Consider the following 19675-nt stretch of genomic DNA (forward strand, 5'->3'; position numbering starts at 1 on the left):
GGGGGTTGGAACTGGATGATCTTTAAGGTCCCTTCCAACCCAAACCATTCTACGATTCTATGATTGTATGATTCTTAGTACTGTGTCGCTCCATCCCGCCAGCGAGAGGGGACAATAAGCTCCGGGCTGTGGTGGGGTGGGCAGTGATCAGTTCTCCTTCCTTTCCAGCTCAGCAGGTTGGGATGTTTGTGACTTGGGTGGCTTTTCTTTTTTCTTTGAGACGCTTGGAGAAGCAGACACGATGAAGTCTGCGAGAGAACAGCACTGTAGTGACATTGCTGCTTCTTGTAACTATCCGCCTTTCCTTGCCGAGATGGCTAGTTGTGTGTGGATATATCGTGTTAGTATCTACCCAGGTTGGGCTTCAATGTTTACATGTGGGTTGGAAGAGTTAAATTTCTTACTGAACTTCTATAGATTAAATATATGCACAGTACAGCTTTGAAGCGAGCCATCTGCATGCCTAAAGGTTTTTCCAGCTTTACTATTATTTCTGTTCCGAACAAGATAGCTCCCTGCTGCCTTTGAAATAACTTGAGCTATGATTTAGAAACGGACTCGTGTTGTAGTTAGCATCTGTGTTTTCAGAGGTTTCCTTGCAAAGCCACAGCTTGGCTTTCTACAATACTTGGTGATCGTAGTGGACCTGGAAGGCTGTGTGCTGTTGGGAGCTCACCTAGGGCTGTACCTGCATGGATTTTGTTAAGGTGATGTATTATTAAAATACATGATCAATTTAGCTTGGTTTCTCATAAATGTACTAGGAAAAGTAGGTAATTTTTAATATATATATATTTAATATTAATTTTAATATACTCAGATGTATAAATCATATGGTCTCATGATCTGGATATAGATGTCACACTCTTTGCCAATTATTTTTGTCTGTGGAGTAAAAGGGTCCTGTTATACTTGGTGCTGTGTAACGAGCATCTTGCAGGAACAGACTGAAGCAGAAGAATGAACATTTAGTATATGCATAAGAACATTATGTATATAATACATAAGCAGTATTATAACTGCTTATTTAGTATTTTTTTTACTACGTTTTGGATAGGTGGGTGTTGTTGAGGTTTTTTTGAGACAGGGTTGGTTTTTTGTTGGGTTTTTTTTTTGGTTGTGTGATTATGAAACAGACCAGAATTGGTGCAAATCCTAAAATTTCTCTTCCTTAATTCAGTGGCTGTTGTATTTTGAGAATAAATTTTATATGCATGAATAACATATCCATTATAAGACACTTAGCCTTTCAGGAACTAACTTATGGTTAGATAAGCTACATTAATTATTAATCTAATTTCTTCATGTAGAAGTGCTTGAATTTATAGTTGGACATCATCATATCTCGTAGGGAATATTTAAGGGAGCGATGTATACTTGTGAACTGGAATTAAAGTTGTTAAATAAAACAGACTAGCTTCATTAACATAGGAGAGTTCAGAGAGGGAAAGAAAAAGCCCACACTTTTCTGTAGATAGATGGGATATGGCTGGATCTTACTGGAGACATCCATGACCCACTTATTTTCTTTTCAAAGGTTAATTTACCAAAACAGGTCAAGTCTTTCCACAAAACAGAAACACCCTTGGGGATGGAAACTACCTGTGCTCAGTGTAAAAGGCCCTTTGCCAAGTTGTTGGTTTATCTTGTGCTAATTTTATTTCTGAGCAGGTATTTCCTTTAGTGTATAACTTCCTTTAGGAGCAGAAAAACAGGAAAGAAGCTGGTAATGAGGAGTGCATTGTGAGCAAACACGTCCGTTAGCGTGGAGTCTGACGCTTCTCGTCTCTACCTTCTGCCTGGTTTCTGAAAGCTCACCTGCCTCAAGGTTGTAACTCGCCTCCCAAGCATAATACATATGGAAAATAGTCGTTTTCAAGTGAATAGTCATTTTCAAGATGATAACATTGTAGGAATAAATTGGTCCTTGTTTTTTTTGTTGTGAAATTTCATGTTGTTGCCTTATTAGAATCTCCTTGATGTCCTCTGGTTTCTGGCTTGCAGTGCTATCAAAGACACCTTTGATGGCTTTAGAAGAGAGGAAAACTTCCAAGTCTGGAACTGCTTCATCAATTACCTATTTCTTTTTCACTGCCAAGGATGCAAATTTGATACATTACTCAAGAATCCAGAGCTTCCAACTCCTTTTTCTTCTTTCTTTCCTATCTTTTTGATCTATTGACGAGGTGTATTGAATTAAATAATTGATTTTAATCATTTTTAGTACTTGTATTCCTCCTTGCCTTTAGTTGGTATAATAATTTTGAAATACATTGATCTGTAACTCAGCATATCCTTAATGGTAACTAAGTGTGAAAGCTCCTGAGCTTTGTCCTTCCATTGCAGGCTGGGAGGATTGCTGGGTGGATTGCTGTCCCTACACACGTGAACGCTGCTGGAGTTTGGCTTACGGTTCAGTTCTTAATTCTGACATTTTATTATGTTAAAAATAGTGAATGACTCATTTCTTTAGACTTGTTTTTACTTGTGATTTGTATGAAGCTGCACTTGGATGGAAGTAGGAATTTGATTGAAAGTGCACAGAAGTAGTATTTAAACCTTTTTTTTTTATTTATTATTTAAAACTAGATTAAATAAGTTGAATGTCCAGGGAAATAAGTTTTGGTTGTTGTTTTTCTCTTTTTTCTTCCAAACATACAGGTTTATTGAAGTGTGAATTGTAGTTAGTGAAGTTAGAATTCAAGAGCTGTTTAGATGACTGAAGAAGCAGATAGGAAGCTGTGAGACTTTCCTAGGTCCTTAAGTGTTTCCCAGAATTTTATTGGAAATTAGGCATCTAATCTGGCAGATGTCTTAATGGGATTTTAAGAAGAATTTATTTCTTTTCCTAGAATCAAAATATCTTAAAAGAAACAGATCTATAGATCTGTTTTGCCCTTCTCATAATTTGGAATAAAATAAAGCAAATTTTGTTCTGAATTAGTTCAGTTGAAGAATATTTTATCTATGTATCTTGTACCTTTTCCTACTCATTAAATTGGAAATAGCCGATGTAGTTATTCCCTGTTCTCCCTGAAGCACAGCGCTAACACTTCCATGGGTGTAGTGCCGTATGTATCTGTTTATCAATCTTTGCCTGACCTCAGAAGATAAATGGATTCAAGGAAGGCAATTAATAGCCTGTCCCATAACTCATTAACATTTGTTGACTATTTTTGGGAATGATCTCAGATTTGAAGTATGCGATCAAATGTTAAAAGCCACCTCATTAAAATTACTTAAGCTATAGGAAATAATTACTTAAAAACAAATCCTCTTATCAACGTAATGTTGCTCTCCAGCTTGATAAGGAGTTACTTTGGATCATTGGGAATACTTTGGTTTTGTTTGCAACCCAGAACTGCCGTGGCCTTCCAGCAGCTCCCTTCCAGTCCTGCTTTAGATAGCTGACCTTCCGAGAAGTCACCCAGAACAAAACGGCTGTTCCAGCGACATCGTTGCAGGGGAAAGTCTTATTCGTAGAACTTGTATTCAAGGGTTATTTTTATTCTGTCGATTTCAGTTCAGGATGTTAAGCTAACCTCAGCCATAAATTGGAAATGTTCACCGCCGTGCAGTTAGGAGAACTGCAGAAGACTGTTGTGTGTCCATGGACATCTTTTCACGTTCACAGCTTTTCAGTGCGCTGAGATTTACGATCTGTGTGCCAGCCAAGGGCGATGTAGTGAGAGAGATGTTAGGCTGGGGCTGGGGAGAACTGAGCCTCTTGCAGTTCTCCTTTGGCAACTACGTGGCTTTGGAGAAGCTGATTCTTACTTCAGTGCTTCTGTTTTAAAGCCTCTAGGGTGAGGAGAGTATCTCCTTTAAAATTGTCTTGAAGCTCTTCAGAGAGGTGAGTAGTCTTGGATGTGCCTTTCCAGGTGTTCCTGCACCACTTACCCAAATGTTTTGAACAGATTCACTTCTCTTAAGCAAATGACAATAGAAATGATGGTAATTTTGGACCAGAAATTCAGAGATCCTTGATGTATGTGTTGTTCTCCTGAGGACTATTTAGTATGGTTCCATTACACAGGAGTGGGATTTGACTTCTGACTTTGTGACAAATACACAATTTTCTTCTTCAGCAAATGGTTATCATTGGCAGCAAAATGCAGCATGGATGTGGAAACCAGGAATCGTGTACGGAGCGTGTTCCTACCATGTGCACCTTCCTGGAGCACATCGCGGAAACGAGATGGTGTCAGATCATCTGTAAACCAAGGACTCCAGCTCTGTCAATTTACAGTTCAGAGGTGGTTCACATCACATAAATGTTCTGCCACAAGACTCCTGTCATCTCCTCAGCCTTTGCTGCTACTGAGGGTCATACTCAAATGTTCCAGCTATTTATAGTGATTAATTTCACAGTTTCAACTCGTCTTCTGTTGAACAGGTCTGCTTTTGCAGTTACGACTGTCAGCAGCATGCTGCCAAAAGTGTCTTTAATCTCACTAGCAGGTGTATATCAATTTCTCCCTGGCATCCTTGACTAGTTCTGCTACCTAATGACTAAACCAGTGCATATTAGTTTTGCTCTTTTTTTTCCTGTTTCTGAAGATTTATATTCTTTAAAATTACATCAGAGGAGGAAGTTATGATATCAGTGACTTCTTTAGATAAAGCTTAATACTACTGATATTTTGCTGAGCAGAGCTTAGCCCACTGCCTTGTATTGTTGAAACCTTACTCCAAAGCCAGGAAAAACAATGCTGTAGAGAGACCTGGGATACCAGTAGAGCCACAACCTATTTATTCCTGTGACACTTAGGAAGTCTGCATGTCTCTCTAGCCATTTAAAGTTCAGTGCAAAATCTGTCAGTGGATTAGGTTGCATGTTAAGCTGTTACCAGATAACCAGGAGAGTGGTCAGTGATGCAGAATGAGGATGAATTTCACCTAATTTAGTGAAAGGAAGCCGTGACTTGAAGCAGGTCACCTAAAGTGAGCAGTATCTTTGTAGATCCTTGATAGGCTTGTGGATTAGTGACTTCAGCAGTTAACTGCACCTGAAACTCGAAGGTCTGAAGCCAAGACTTATGCTAACATCTGTTGTTACACTGGATCACAGTCTCTCCTTCTTCCTCCCCCAGGTATTAACACCTTTTTCATTTTCCTTCATTAACTGCCTTCGCCTGAACAAACAGTGAACATTGCATTTGACTGTTTGGACTGTTTTCCACTTAAATAACCAGTGAAAACAAAGAGTTTGAGCTTCCTGTTGGTGTAGACTTCTTCACTGAAAACAGATCAGTGATGCTAAATTAGTGGTAATTAATTAAGCATCTTTGTTTCAAGTGAGTGAATGTTAAAAGACAGCTGTCTTTGAATTGTATTTCAACAGGCAGGGCTCTGTTGAAAGAGCAGATCTTCGATATGGCTGGCAGGTATTTCTGCAGCCTTCATCTCACACCAAATCATGTGTTTTTGTGTGGAATGTAAAGGATGATGTTTCAAGTAAGGCATTTCTGCACTCGCAGTTCATCATGAACTATAGTGATAGTGATGACTTGGACATTAGAGAAACAAGTCCCTGGTTATTCTTTGATTTTGGAAATCAAAACAATAGTGCAAGATTAAAGAAATCTGGAAGTATTTGATAGATGAGGCACTCTGGTGTCCTTTATGATGGTGATTTTACTGTCACAACTATCCCATTCTTTATTATGTTTCTGTGTTCACGTGGAAAATAAGATAAAACCCGACCTCAGTTTTAAGAGGAGAAATGTCCAAACAAGAAAACAGACTTTGGTAGCTGGTGGTCATTGCTTTATAGCCACTCCAAGTGTTTTGATCTGTGCTCTTCCAGCCCTCTTTGCTCCTCTTCCCTCCTTATTTTTGTTTTCTCCTGTCTGCATACCTGGCTGTATGGAAATGACTCAGAAGGAAAACAAATAAAATAAAAAAGGAATGTGAAATGTTAATAGGTGAAGCCCTTCAGCACAGAAAAGATGTCCCAAGTAAGCACTGGTGGTTTTAATCCTTAACTCTGGTTCTGCTTCTTCTCTAGTAGAATGCTAAAGGTGAAATAAATGGGTTGATGATGATGTTGAGAGTTTAGTTGGAAAATTATGGAATGTTGAAGAAACTGCGTTTATATTTTTAGTGGCCTGGTATTGATAGGCTGTAAGTAGAGGAAACCAGAGGAGCAGAAAAAGTAGCTGTTTAATATGAAAATGATAAAAATGTGGCTATCTTATCAATGGTTGAAGGAACTGCAGGGGTATACTCGGTGGGAAAAATGGGTAATTTTTGGAAGAGGAATAAAGTCTTCCTGAACCTCATTTTAACTCTCCAGTCTTAGAAGTGTGTTGACAAAATAAATTCTCTTAATTCACGAGCCCAGGTCTTGATGAGAATTAATGTACAAACTCTTCTGCTTTACATTTCTGTTCAATACTTTTGTTGTTAATTTTTTCACAACAAGAGTTTATGTGCAAGTCATGAAGTACTAATTTAGAAATAAGTTTGTTAGTTACTTTTAAGGGGTAACTGTGAAGGGGTTTTGAAACGGTGCTAATGTGTAAATTAATTCTGTTTTTCCTGCTTTCAGTCACTGAAGTGCAGCCACTGCTCGCGAGATGTTACCACGAAATCTACCTCAGGCTTGGCTTGTGCTCGTTCTTTTGCTGCATCGTAGATCTCAACAGGAGCTCTGCAGATGCTCTTGAAAGGCTCTGAACAGATTGTGATCTCGAGTCAAAGCATGATGACCTAAGAGCAGGTCAAAGTCTGAAACATTGATTCGGCAGTCCAAGATAACGCTGCGGTTTTTTATCAGTATCACTTCTGAAGGCTACAGACCTCCTGCCGTTTCTTCCCTGGTTACTTCAGGAATATTCAACTGACCTTTCTCTGGTGAAAAGATCTTGACTTTTCTCCCTAGTCCTGGAAATATTAATGGAATACAGTCATGTCTACCCAGGACGAGAGGCAGATCAATACCGAGTATGCTGTGTCCTTGCTGGAGCAGTTGAAATTCTTTTATGAACAGCAGTTGCTAACTGACATAGTGTTGATTGTGGAGGGCACTGAATTTCCCTGCCATAAGATGGTTCTTGCAACATGCAGCTCGTATTTCAGGTAAGTATGCAAAGCAGGATCTGTTAATTCTAGAAAATCTATGATACCTGATTTTGAGTGGCATAATCCTGAATTGATTAACAATTCATGTGTTGTAGAGGGTCTTAAAGGTCAGCAAAGTAAGTAAAATACCTAAATACCATTCATTATTTGCCAACACCAAGAGTCAAATAGCTTTTCCAGCATCTGGTGACTTACTCTGGAGAGGTCCTGTGGTTTTTGCAGTAAGTGGGGGAGGAAATCACACTTGTGATGATTTGTTTTCTTTAGCGAGTTAATTCAGTCTGAATAATTAGTAAATTTCTTATTCTTCATACTAATATCTTTAAATATTTAATCTTTTTTATTTCCCTGGGTAGGGTAACAAGGGATTATTGAGCCTTGGCTGTAGGAGTTCCATTGTCATGTTTGTTAGCTGTAGTTTCTTAGCAGAAGCCTTCTGTTTGTTTTTGTTTTCCCCACTGAAATGCAGTTGCAGTTTTTCAGGCGGTAGCTCCTGCTTCCCAGCTGTCCTGTTTGTTGTCTGTTGAAAAGTTTTTATTGATAAGATATGTTGAGTGCTACTACTTTTTGCGGATACCTTCTTAGTAAGTGCTGGAAGATGAGGCACCATGAATTTTCTGCAGTGATTCATCATTTTTTGTTGGCAACACAGTATAATTAATTGCTTGTCTGGAAGGAAATCTTGATGTTTGAAATGAGTGTTTTACCTTCCTGATGCATCGTGGAGGGATTATAACTTTTCTTTCCCAATTAATCTGGGGAAGTTTTGCAAATTCCATTTTCTTGTTGAGATGGGCTCACTATACAGAACACTTCTAAAATATTTGCTGTATTTTGTGTGCTTTCTTGTATAGAATATAGAGAATAACTCCTTATGCAAGGAAGTATTCAAGGATTAATTTATTACTTTCACATACATTTTTGTTGCTGCTGGTGTTTGTCTTAATTTTTTCATCTCCCATGAGTCTGGTACAATTTTTAGCAACAAATATTATGTGGTCACTAGATAATGATTATTGCTGTTGGTCTTCTGCAGATGACATAGTTCCAACAGTCTATAAAATAACAGCCACTGGAAACGTGGCCAGATTTAATGTGGGTGGCTAATCATGGAAGCTGTCACGAGTCCACGCAGTGTGGTGCATTAGAATACGCAGTCAGATCTCTTATTCATATGTGTTTGTTTATTATTTATGGAATGAGGTTTTGGCACTGGTTAAAAGAAGGATCAAGCTTGTGGTTTTGTCATGTTCTGTTTTTCTTCTCTTCTTTGGTTTACAAAATAGATGCTCAGCTTCCTAAATTTAGCTTTATTATGAAAAATTGATAGCCCTGAAGGAGGCTGTGGGGTAGAGGGGGAAGAACAGAAAATCATCTCTTGGCGTGATCCAGCCCTTGTGTACGACTGCAGCCAGCTCACCTTCTGTCTTTGCGTTTGAAGGCGGTGCTGCCCAGCACAGGACACTCAGCAGCGTGTCAGCACACACCAGAGCCAGGTTCTCTAACAGCTGCCTCTTCCTTTCGATGAAGAGGAGTCTCTCCTGGCACTCCTGTGGTCTTGCTTTCCTTTAAAAGCTGTGTGGCAAGTTGATAACTCACTTGGCCAGTCAGTGATCCCTCCTAAAATACAACTTGCCCTGAGTTAAGGAGCTTGGAAGAAGAGCAAGAGATGGGGATGGGGCAGGAGGGCGCTGCCTCTATATCAGATGCTTCTGGGAATGGCTTTGTTTAGGGAGCAGGTCTCCATGTCCCTGTCGCCTCTGCAGCTGGAGGCAGGTCTGCAGGGTGCACCCACCAGCCCTTCTAACTTCTCTCGTATCTCATTTCCTAAAAAGCCCCAAATAACTATAAAGAGCCTCGAGCTGAATTTTCAATACAACCATAAATACCAAATCTGAATTAATACAAAGCTCTTAAAAGCGATGTTCCTCATTTTAAGAAAATTGGCAAGTACCTGGTTTATAGTATGAGAATCCAGTTATTTCTTAACTGTGTTGCAATTAAAAAACCCAGATGGGCAATAGGCACATAAAGCATTATGGAAACAATAACCTTTTTTTTAAATTGCCTTTCTACTTTTTCAGGAAGATGTAATGGAAATACTTGGGGTTTTTTGTTTGGGTTTTTTCTTCCCTCCAGACCGATAGTTTTGTGTGTCATTGATTTCTTTGTCTATATTTTGTCATAATAACCTGAAGTTTACTGCATATTATTATGATTGGTATATAAGGAATACTTCATGGAGTGCTAGTGCTCGCTCCCTTTTCTGAACTAACTTTCTCCCAGAGTGTGCTTTTTGATATGACTTAGCTCAGTCCATTGCACAAAGCTGCTGCTTTTATTTTAGAATCTAAAATCTAGCTTTATATATTTCAACAGTATTTTCTGGAGGATATTTCTTCCCTCTTATCACCCAACATCAAAAAGGTTTCAAATTTCATCATTAAAACTTCAAAATCATTAGATTTCTCTGCTGATTAAGACAGAAGAGTTTGCATACATGTAAAATATTTCTCCAGAAGGCAGCAGTGGTACTTTTTTGAATGTTTTGTACAAGTGCTTTCTCTTAAATACTAGATGGCAGCCTAAGGTAAATACCAAACACCAGAAAACAGGCAACCAAAAAGACTGTTCACCTTTTGGAGTGTAATCACCGCAGGCTTAGAGGTGCTAAGTGACTTTGAGATCACTGTACGTACTGTTGGTCCTTGTCTTAATACGTGTGTTTCTCCTCAGAGCCATGTTCATGAGCGGGCTGAGTGAAAGCAAACAAACACACGTGCACCTGAGGAACGTGGATGCAGCCACTTTACAGATTATCATAACCTATGCGTACACGGGTAACCTGGCAATAAGCGACAGCACGGTGGAACAGCTTTATGAAACTGCCTGCTTCCTACAGGTACGAAGGTGTTATTCGCAGTGGGAAGTAACTGCTGCTAGTCTCTGAACCACTTTTATTTCCTTTATCTTGTTAAATAATCTTGTCTGTTTAGTCATTTCAAAATATTCTTGTTTGGTTTGCTCAGTATAGATGGCAGTTGTTTGCCAGGTACGTTTCATATACCTACTGTAAAACAGTGCCCTTGAGATAATTAATTTCTCAAGCAGACATCATCATGTGATGTGCTTGATCTGTATGAATCAGCTGAGTAAGTCACGGCTGTATTTTTGTGTATATCTGGTATTCCAGACCTAAACTCTGGTGTTCAACACTAAATGCTTTTTACCAGCTGCTGGTACGTGAAGGAATCACCTACCAACACTTTTACCCAGCTGCTGGTACGTGAAGGAATCACCTACCAACACTTTTACCCAGCTGCTGGTACATGAAGGAATTATCTACCAACACTTTTACCAGCTGCTGGTACGTGAAGGAATTATCTACCAACACTTTTTACCAGCTGCTGGTATGTGAAGGAATCACCTACCAACACTTTTTAACCAGCTGCTGGAACATGAAGGAATCACCTACCAACACTTTTTAACCAGCTGCTGGTACATGAAGGAATCACCTACCAACACTTTTACCAGCTGCTGGTATGTGAAAGAATAGATTTTATGCTGTAATACTTAGTGGTGTGTTGTTTCTTTGTATTACAGGTAGATGATGTGTTACAACGATGTAGAGAATACTTAATCAAAAAAATTAACGCCGAGAACTGTGTGCGTCTCTTAAGCTTTGCTGATCTCTTCAGCTGTGAAGAGTTAAAACAGAGCGCTAAAAGAATGGTAGAGCACAAGTTCACGGCTGTGTACCACCAGGAGGCTTTCATGCAACTGTCACACGATCTACTGATTGATATTTTAAGCAGTGACAATTTAAATGTGGAGAAGGAGGAGACAGTTCGTGAAGCTGCTATGTTATGGCTGGAGTACAACACGGAATCACGATCGCAGTATTTGTCCTCTGTTCTTAGCCAAATCCGAATTGATGCACTTTCAGAAGTAACGCAGAGAGCCTGGTTTCAGGGCTTACCACCTAATGATAAATCCGTGGTGGTGCAAGGACTGTACAAATCCATGCCCAAGTTTTTCAAGCCCAGACTTGGTATGACAAAAGAGGAGATGATGATATTCATTGAAGCTGCTGCTGAAAACCCCGGTAGTCTTTATTCTTCTGTCTGTTATAGCCCCCAGGCAGAAAAAGTTTACAAACTCTGCAACCCTCCTGCTGACTTGCATAAGGTTGGGACGCTTGTAACTCCCGACAATGACATCTATATAGCAGGTGGGCAAGTTCCTCTGAAAAACACAAAAACCAATCACAGTAAAAGCAGCAAACTCCAGGCTGCCTTCAGAACTGTGAATTGCTTTTACTGGTTTGATGCACAGCAAAACACTTGGTTTCCAAAGACACCGATGCTCTTTGTTCGTATAAAGCCATCCCTGGTCTGCTGTGAAGGATACATCTATGCAATTGGAGGAGACAGCGTTGGTGGAGAACTCAACAGGAGAACTGTGGAGAGATATGATACCGAGAAAGACGAGTGGACCATGGTGAGCCCGTTGCCTTGCGCCTGGCAGTGGAGCACAGCGGTGGCGGTTCACAACTGCATTTATGTCATGGCACACAACTTGATGTACTGTTATTTTCCCAGGTCGGACGCTTGGGTAGAAATGGCTATGAGACAAACAAGTAGATGTTTTGCTTCAGCTGCTGCTTTCGGTGATAAAATATTCTATATCGGAGGACTGCATATTGCCAGCAATTCTGGTATCAGACTGCCAAGCAGTACTGTAGATGGGTCTTCCGTAACTGTGGAAATCTATGACGTGAATAAAAACGAATGGCGAATGGCGGCCAACATCCCTGCCAAGCGCTACTCTGACCCGTGCGTTAGAGCCGTCGTCATCTCCAATTCTTTATGTGTCTTCATCCGAGAAACCCACATGAATGAGCGAGCCAAGTATGCCACCTATCAATACGACCTGGAGCTCGACCGCTGGTTTCTGAGGCAGCACATATCGGAACGTGTGCTGTGGGACCTGGGGAAAGACTTCCGGTGCACTGTAGGAAAGCTGTATCCATCTTGCCTCGAAGAGTCCCCCTGGAAACCTCCAACTTACCTCTTCTCACCAGATGGAGCTGATGAATTTGAGCTGGATGGGGAGATGGTGACTTTACCACCTGTATAGCTCCCAAATTAAGACTGCACAACTGATTCTGTGCTCAGTTATCGTTGGCTGTAAAAGGACAGGTCTGGACACAGCAATGTCACACCTGTCTTTGATTCAGAGTTGTACCTTTATGCCCTACCTAACACTTGCCGCCATTCAGTATGAAACAGTGAAATGAGCAGATATGCTTCCATAATCTGAAATACTATTATCTGATAATTGAGAAACATATATGTATATCATGAGCTTAAGCATCTGACTTGTCTTAAAGAATTAATTTCTATGAAGTCTCAGTTCAGGAAAATTAGCTTCAGAAAAAAAGAAAGTAGTTATTGTTTCTAGAATGATGTCACTACTCTCTTTGAAAGTATCTTCCAGTTATATTTGAACTACTTCTGGATATGCTACTTAAGTGCTAGTTCTAGAACCGTCAAGCCTGGCTTAATTAAAGGACTGGGCTGCAATTTACTTCAATACTAATATCCACGTTGGTATAGTAATGCCATTAAAAGAAAAAAAAAAAAAAAAAAAAAAAAAACCCCATGGATCTACCTGTGGTAGGAAGGGTAGATCTTCCATTGTATGGTAACATGCAGGGCAAAATGACTGCAGGTTCAGTCAAGCTGTATTATTAGGTGCATGTATTCTATTTTCACTAACTTATACCTGTCTATTTAGAATACAGGTCTTCCAAGCAGCTGGTAGTTTACCAGGTGTGGACTTAAGTTGCTGGGCTTGCAATAGGAATTGTCAGCCCTCACAGTGCGGGTCTGTCTGCGTGGAGCTTTAATCGGGAACTGTCTCCACGCTCTGTATTACAGTAACATTGGCTCATGTATATTACTTCCTGCTGCTGATGTATTTTTTTTTTTTCCATTGTAAAACAAAGTTTTAGTGTGGATTAACCAGGTCTTTATTTTCTGTTAATTTAATAACAAGCATTACTGTAGTGTGATTGTGTATAGATATCCCTTAGCTATCAGGTTGGGTTTTTTTTTACTTTGGGGGGGTGGGGAGGGGGGAAGGTAACTGTTCAGGAATATCCTGTGCTCTGTGTGCAGGAGAGCAGATGACTAGTGCTGCTCTGGCATTAATCCCAGGAACCACTAGCAGTAGCGGGGGCGCCGCCAATCTAACATGAACACAGGTGCTTCATGACAAACCTTACTAGCATGTTCAGCTGCATCATGTTCTGGCACTGTATTTTGAATGACATTAATTTATTAAAAAAAAGACTGAATCCACCCGAGTTTGAGAGTGCTTTCTGGTTGAAGTTGATACAGTTGTGACACTCCTCCACCACATGCACGCTGCTAGCAAGCAGTTTGTTGAAGGCAACTTGAAATAGTTAAGCTGTGAAAAGCTTGGAGATGTGTACGTTCGTTGACTGTGCTTACTGAAACTAGGTATTATATAGGATTATATAGGACTTGAATCCCCCACTATTATTTCTGTAAACCAGCATTTCTCCAATCATGGGACAAATTCTGCTCAACTGAAAGTGAAGGAGGGCGTTAAGGAAGAATCTCTTCCATAAGCTTTGAAGATGGGAGACCTATTTTCAGTCTTTAATAATGAGAGCAAATTTATTTACTTCATCATCCACGTTGTCACCGGCTTTTGTGACATTCTTCATTCAGTTTCTTACTCCAGTAAATACAAGTACAGCTTTCAACAAGGAAGACACCAATCTATTTTTGAGGCTAAGTCTCACGTGGATTTACAGAGTTTTGTCTTGTACAGTTATTAAAGGTTTTGACTGGAAAAGGGACTTTAGATAAGAAACCTGCCTTATATAAAACTCGTCCTCGTGCTTTGGCATTTTGTATCATGTAAGGATTGATGGGACTCAGAACAATGATGGCTCCAACAGAAAAAGGCAAGCTACTCATTAATTTTTTTTATAAAAGTGACATAACATTTTTGCATTTAAAAGAAAAAAGTTGATGTAATGGTGAAGACCTGACTTGCTTAGATAAGAGAGGAGAGGTGACTCAGGGGTTCTGCTGATAAGTCTGTTGCTATTGCTTTCACAGAGCCTAGGACACCCCGGTGCAAGCCTGTGCAAGGGAGTACACATTAAAGTACACATTAAAAGTGATACTATTTTATAATGCATTTTGGAGAATCACATACCTCAGGCACAAATATGAGCTGTATCCCTGTAACTCCAGCCTGAAGGGACTGCTCAGGTCTGGGGGTCACTCTCACTTCACCAACTCTATCAGGCTGCACTGGGCTTGAGGACAAGCCTGTGTTCTTCAAGTGTAGCTGATCGAGAGCTAGTGAAGGACACAGTGGGTTTGTTCTGTTACTGAGAACTTTCAACTGGAGTTTAAAATCTTACACATAGTTTCTTACCAAAGGCAGGGGAAAAAAAGGTAAATTTGAATAGGAAATAGGTCACACACAAGGAAGAACTGTCCTTGATTTTATCCATTTAGGAACATCTTTTAAAATACAGACAGTCTGAGTGACTTACTGCTAGTCTGCATTTTTCACATTATTTTTTATATTGGTTCTAGATACTATCTGCACTTTTTATATTTTATATGCTCTAAGATGATGTAGTACCTTATTTAAAATTAATTTAATACTAATAATACAGTACTTAAGACTAGTCAAGTGTTGAACAGCTATCTAGGAACTCTGTTAAAGACAGACTTCCTAGGAGTTCACTAACTTATACAACGAGTTGTTGCAGTCAGTATTCAGCCTCAAAGGAAAACACAGCTGGCAAATGCTCTTCCCAAGTCCACATTCTTTCCTTGCATAATTTGAGAAGGAAACTGTGCAGGCAAGTGTTGTCATGTGCCTGGAAATGGTCACTAGTGGTAGAGAAAGACTTTTGTGGGAACAAAGACAACAGCTGAAAAAGAAAAAATGTAGTTCTCATAAACAGAGCAGATACGATTAAAGCCCTCACAGTTCTAAATGAGGATCTTACTACACAGCTTCAGCCTAACTCTGGCCTATTCAACGTGGTCAGCCTGGCCTTGGCTTTCAAGTACATTTACACACAAGCTTCAGTGAATCGAATTTCTCCGTCCTCAAGCTTTGCTGTATTTGCAAAAAGTTTGCTTCTTTTCTGGTGAACTACTTTAAGTTAGTCCTTCATAGTTTTGAGGCCCTCCTACCTGGAGTAATAAAAACAAGTAATAGTAATCTGGCCTCTGCTAATTTTTAATGCATCTACTCATTTTTACAGTTGTTTAAATACACACCTAATGGCAAGTTTAATTTTTTGTTCTAGGGGGACCAGTCAGATCTAGGGCAGTGAATTGTGTCAAACTTTATAGAGAACAGGATCAGACAGTTAATTTTAGGGGAAAATGATTTGGTAAAATTTAAAAGATTTATTTTTAATTTTTTTTTTAAGAATTAAAGCACTGCCTGTTTTTAGCACGGCTTTCCACATTTCTCCTTTCACGTTTCAGTGCTTCTGTTCAGGTGCACTAGCAGCTGCCCCATTGCAGTACAGGTAAGGAACACCTGTGGACAAACCTGCAGACCATTAACTTACTAGCAGGGTAGTGTTTTTCCTCCTCTGTTTCCCATTTACACCCACCTTCAAATTGTTTTCTCTTTTTAGATCTGGATTCCTACATGAAAGGAGCTTTAATTTAGGCAGACGCTGAAGCAGGCTCACCCTTAAAACCAATGTCTTTCCACTTCATGCTCAACATTACACAAAGGTTTGTTTAGTTCTACTCCAGAATTATTTTAAATTTCTCCTTCCTACAACATTTACCATGAGTACAATTCAGCAAGGCACAGTTCTTACTCACAGAGCTTGTAGCCTGGAGGAGAACTAGCAGACAGAATAAAATGCAGGGGTCACTCGTGATGGCAGGCGGCAGTCTATATAAAATGTGTACATCTTCACACATCTCCCAGGTTCCAGGATGGAAGTGGGTGGTAAACAGCCAGAACCAGCAGGAGAGAGCAAGACCTGGCTCAGTACTGACTTACAGAAACTGACACAGAAGAAAGGACTAACTAAAGAGAAGACGGGACAGCACAACGGTGAAACAGCAAGAGAAGTACCTCCCTGTGTGCTTTTCTCTGTTCCTGCGCTAAAAACACAGAGCTCTTCTGTGGCCTGGCCTAACTTGTGAATTGAGGTACCTTTGTTTCAGCAAAGAAAGGGTTTAAGCTCTGACACACACCATGACTGAAGTGCTAAAGTATGACTGGGCACCTGAAGCATGACATGACTTCCTTTCTTAAAGCAGTAAACTGTACTGAATACATACTGCACGCTCTTGGGCACCTCTACTGCATGAGTATGACCAAAGAGCCAGTAAACAGGACAATAACAGGTACTAAAAAAGTTGGGATGTAACGTAGAGCTTAAAGTCTGTTCAGATTATGTGCTAAACATCAAGCTAAATCTTCACAGAATTCCCCAGAGGGGAAAAGACCTTTAAGATCATCAAGTCCAATCACTGAACTAACACTGACAAGTCCCCAGCTAACCCCTGTCCCTCAGCACTGTCTACACAACTCTTCAATCCCTCCAGGGATGGGGACTCCACCACTGCCCTGGGCAACCCCTTCCAATGCCTGAGATCCTTTTCAGTGAATAAATTCTTCCTCACATCCAATCTCAACTGCCCTTGGAGCAACTGGAGGCCATTGAGATTAATGCTGAGATTTTATTTAGAAAGTACAAGAGCTACAGCTAATTTAACTCTGAGCACATGTTCTTATTGAAGAGAAAAACAAATTTAAGAAGTTAGTTCCCCAGTTTCAGAGTGGACACACGCTTCAGCCAGCTCTGTCACAGCACTACACACCTCAGAACACACACAATTTATTAAGAGCAGCAAAGGTGAGCAACCACAGGTATTATTAGACAATATGTTAAGCTCAGCATTATTTTCTGCCACTGGCTGGTACATCTGAACTTATTAAATTCTCCGCTGTGGTTCTGTGTGCATTTCATGAAGTCTCTGAATTCAGAAATGAGAGACCAGTTGAGTTTGTTTCTTCAGTATTTTCTGTTTCACAGAGTATGCAAGTGATCTTATTCCCCTTATTGTTTTTAAGATAACAAAATACCTCTACATCTGCCTTGACTTCAGATAACTTCTTCCTCCAGTCTAAGCATCTTACTTCATTTTCTTTACGCTCACCTGCTCGAGAAAGCACGGCTACTTTCTTGGTGATCTAGATTAAGACAAGAAAAGAAGATTGTGTAGGTGTTCTCTGCAACTACTGAGGCAAATAATTATGCTTCCTTTCATCAATATTAGTTAATTCAGGCAGGTAAGTAAAAAAAAATTTTTCTATCAGTTGATTTTAGAATAGTATTACAAGCAATGTAAGATTAAGCAATTATTATGCAATTTTGTACCTACACAGAAGGACTGAAGACCGCTAGAATTCCACCACAACTGAGATTAAGCCACCTGTGTACAGATACTGTGCACATACGATGTCAATTTATGGGGAATAAAGTAACCTGAGTAAAGTTCACTATTTAACTGACTCTTTAACTGGCAGAAGTGATCCATCTCCTTATTTTTTAATGAATTCAAACACTACTTATAATAATTAATAAGGAATGGGGTCAAGACCAGAAACATCACAGGACCAAAGCCCTATGCCTGCTTTTTAAAGTCAGTCTCTACTATATATTAAAGACTCAGAACACCATGAAGTGATTTGTCATACGTCTTTAATCATATACAATAATGAAGTGTTTCTGCCTTTAATGGATACTCTCCATGTTGCCCTTCTTAATTAATTTAGTTGCAACTTAAATACCTGCAAGAAAGTTAAATTACACTGCATCAACAACACAATGTAAATTTATCTTTCAGTGTGTTTGCACAACTACTTGCGTATGGTCAGAAAAAAATTTAAAGAATTTTCAAGAATTACAACTGTTTTCTAGACAGAAACTTCAACTAATTCACACCTGAATGTTATTCAAGGCAGTTAGTTTCCTCCTATTGGAAACAACAATTTACCAAATCATTCTCAGCTAGGTACAGTGATGACAGTAGAAGATTTAAAGTTTTAAAATATCTCACTGTGGCAGAGAACTGGATGCGCAGCAAATAATTTACTCAGCATCCTGATTTTGACAAGATGTCACAATCCCCATGAACTATGTACTATTGTGAAGTTCAACCTACATCAAAATGTCCCAGTCATACCTAAAGTTCTTCCTGATGTAAGAGAGGTCTGTGACCTGCTGAAGACTTGGATCAATTCACAACGAGCAGTACCCAACTAGGAATAAAGTCACAGACTAGAGGATCCTCTTGTTCTGAATTTGCAAAAAGCAACATCCACGATCGGTTTACATGGAAGACAAATTTCAAAAACACTGCTGGTACATTCCATGCAGCTACCAGTATCAAAACCAGATGCCTGTAAATGTTTTCTGTTGGGATTCATTTCTTAAAATAATACAGCTTTTTGAGCAGACAGAACCTTAAACAGGCTGGATGTATTTATTTTTCAAGCAGCACAATAAAAAAATCAAATACATTACTTGTATGTTCAATTATCAAGCAACAGTTTCTGTGTTTAAAAACTGCATCCACACCTTCACTTTTACAATTAAATACTGCAACATTAGTTTCTCTGCTTAGTATCTATGGAAATTAGAAGCTTGTCTAGGCAAAATACTAAATTAAATTACAAAAGGTGCTTAAAACAGATGTACAAGGTCAAACAAGTGCAATGTACTAGAAAACTGATCTAAAAATGATAATTACATTGTGATATTTGAGGAAACTGGTGTCAGATGTGCACAGGAATTAAGGTTGTGACATGAAAATGATGAAAAATGCTGAACATTTTAGTCAAATTGAATACTAGGTCAACAATACTTAAGTCTTGCAGGGTTTTGGGGACTTGAATCTCCTATCTATGCTCAACAGGCAGTTCCTCAAATGCTGGTAGAGATAAAAAGCAGAGATAAAAAGCAGAGGTTGGTGACTTTGATGCCAGGAAGTTGAGAGACGTGCTATTGCATTAGCTGTAGGTCAGTTCATGCTGCAGAAACACCTTTGCAAGACACATCACAACAGACCTCTAACAATGCCTTCACAGCTGACTCTAAATTAGAGGCACTGTCACAAATTCATTTCAGACTCAAGTGTTTCTTACAGTGTAGAAATGGATGTCAGGGTCTTTGAAATGGAAGTCGACTGCCTAAATTCTTCTGAATAAAGAACAGTTGCTTGCACTGGAAAGTTTAAAACAAAAGCGGAGGAAAATAACTTGTGTTTGCATTGAATTTAACTAAAGAGGTTACAACCATTAATTTAAGAGGTCTACATGAGCTTAGGTGAACCTCAGTGGCTGTATGCCATCCTCCTACAGCCCAAAAGTAAGTGTAAGCAAATGTCAAAGAGCAAACATACACACTAATGAAGACCACGTATTTCATCTCCTTCTGCAGACTTAATCATTGTTTGAGTTTAAATCGCTGTCCAACTTGCTAGCA

General features: G+C 39.5%; 1 protein-coding gene across 1 annotated transcript; it reads left to right on the plus strand.

The window, feature by feature from the left end:
- The first annotated feature begins 6557 nt into the window (after positions 1-6557).
- KBTBD2 (kelch repeat and BTB domain containing 2) lies at positions 6558-13451 on the plus strand. Its single transcript, XM_010175807.2, has 3 exons — positions 6558-7083; positions 9823-9988; positions 10690-13451. The coding sequence occupies exons 1-3, from the start codon at positions 6914-6916 to the stop codon at positions 12223-12225; spliced, it is 1872 nt and encodes a 623-aa protein (XP_010174109.1). The 5' UTR covers positions 6558-6913; the 3' UTR covers positions 12226-13451.
- Positions 13452-19675: the final 6224 nt, after the last annotated feature.

Source organism: Antrostomus carolinensis, unplaced genomic scaffold (genome assembly GCF_000700745.2).
Source record: "Antrostomus carolinensis isolate BGI_N321 unplaced genomic scaffold, ASM70074v2 scaffold36200, whole genome shotgun sequence".
NCBI lineage: Eukaryota > Metazoa > Chordata > Aves > Caprimulgiformes > Caprimulgidae > Antrostomus > Antrostomus carolinensis.

Excerpts from the sequence above, each read along its gene's own strand:
- KBTBD2 (XM_010175807.2), top strand. The coding sequence starts at position 6,914 with ATGTCTACCCAGGACGAGAGGCAGATCAATACCGAGTATGCTGTGTCC. Across the intron at positions 7,084-9,822 it reads ACATGCAGCTCGTATTTCAG|AGCCATGTTCATGAGCGGGC; the intron begins GTAAGTATGCAA and ends GTTTCTCCTCAG. Across the intron at positions 9,989-10,689 it reads AAACTGCCTGCTTCCTACAG|GTAGATGATGTGTTACAACG; the intron begins GTACGAAGGTGT and ends TTTGTATTACAG.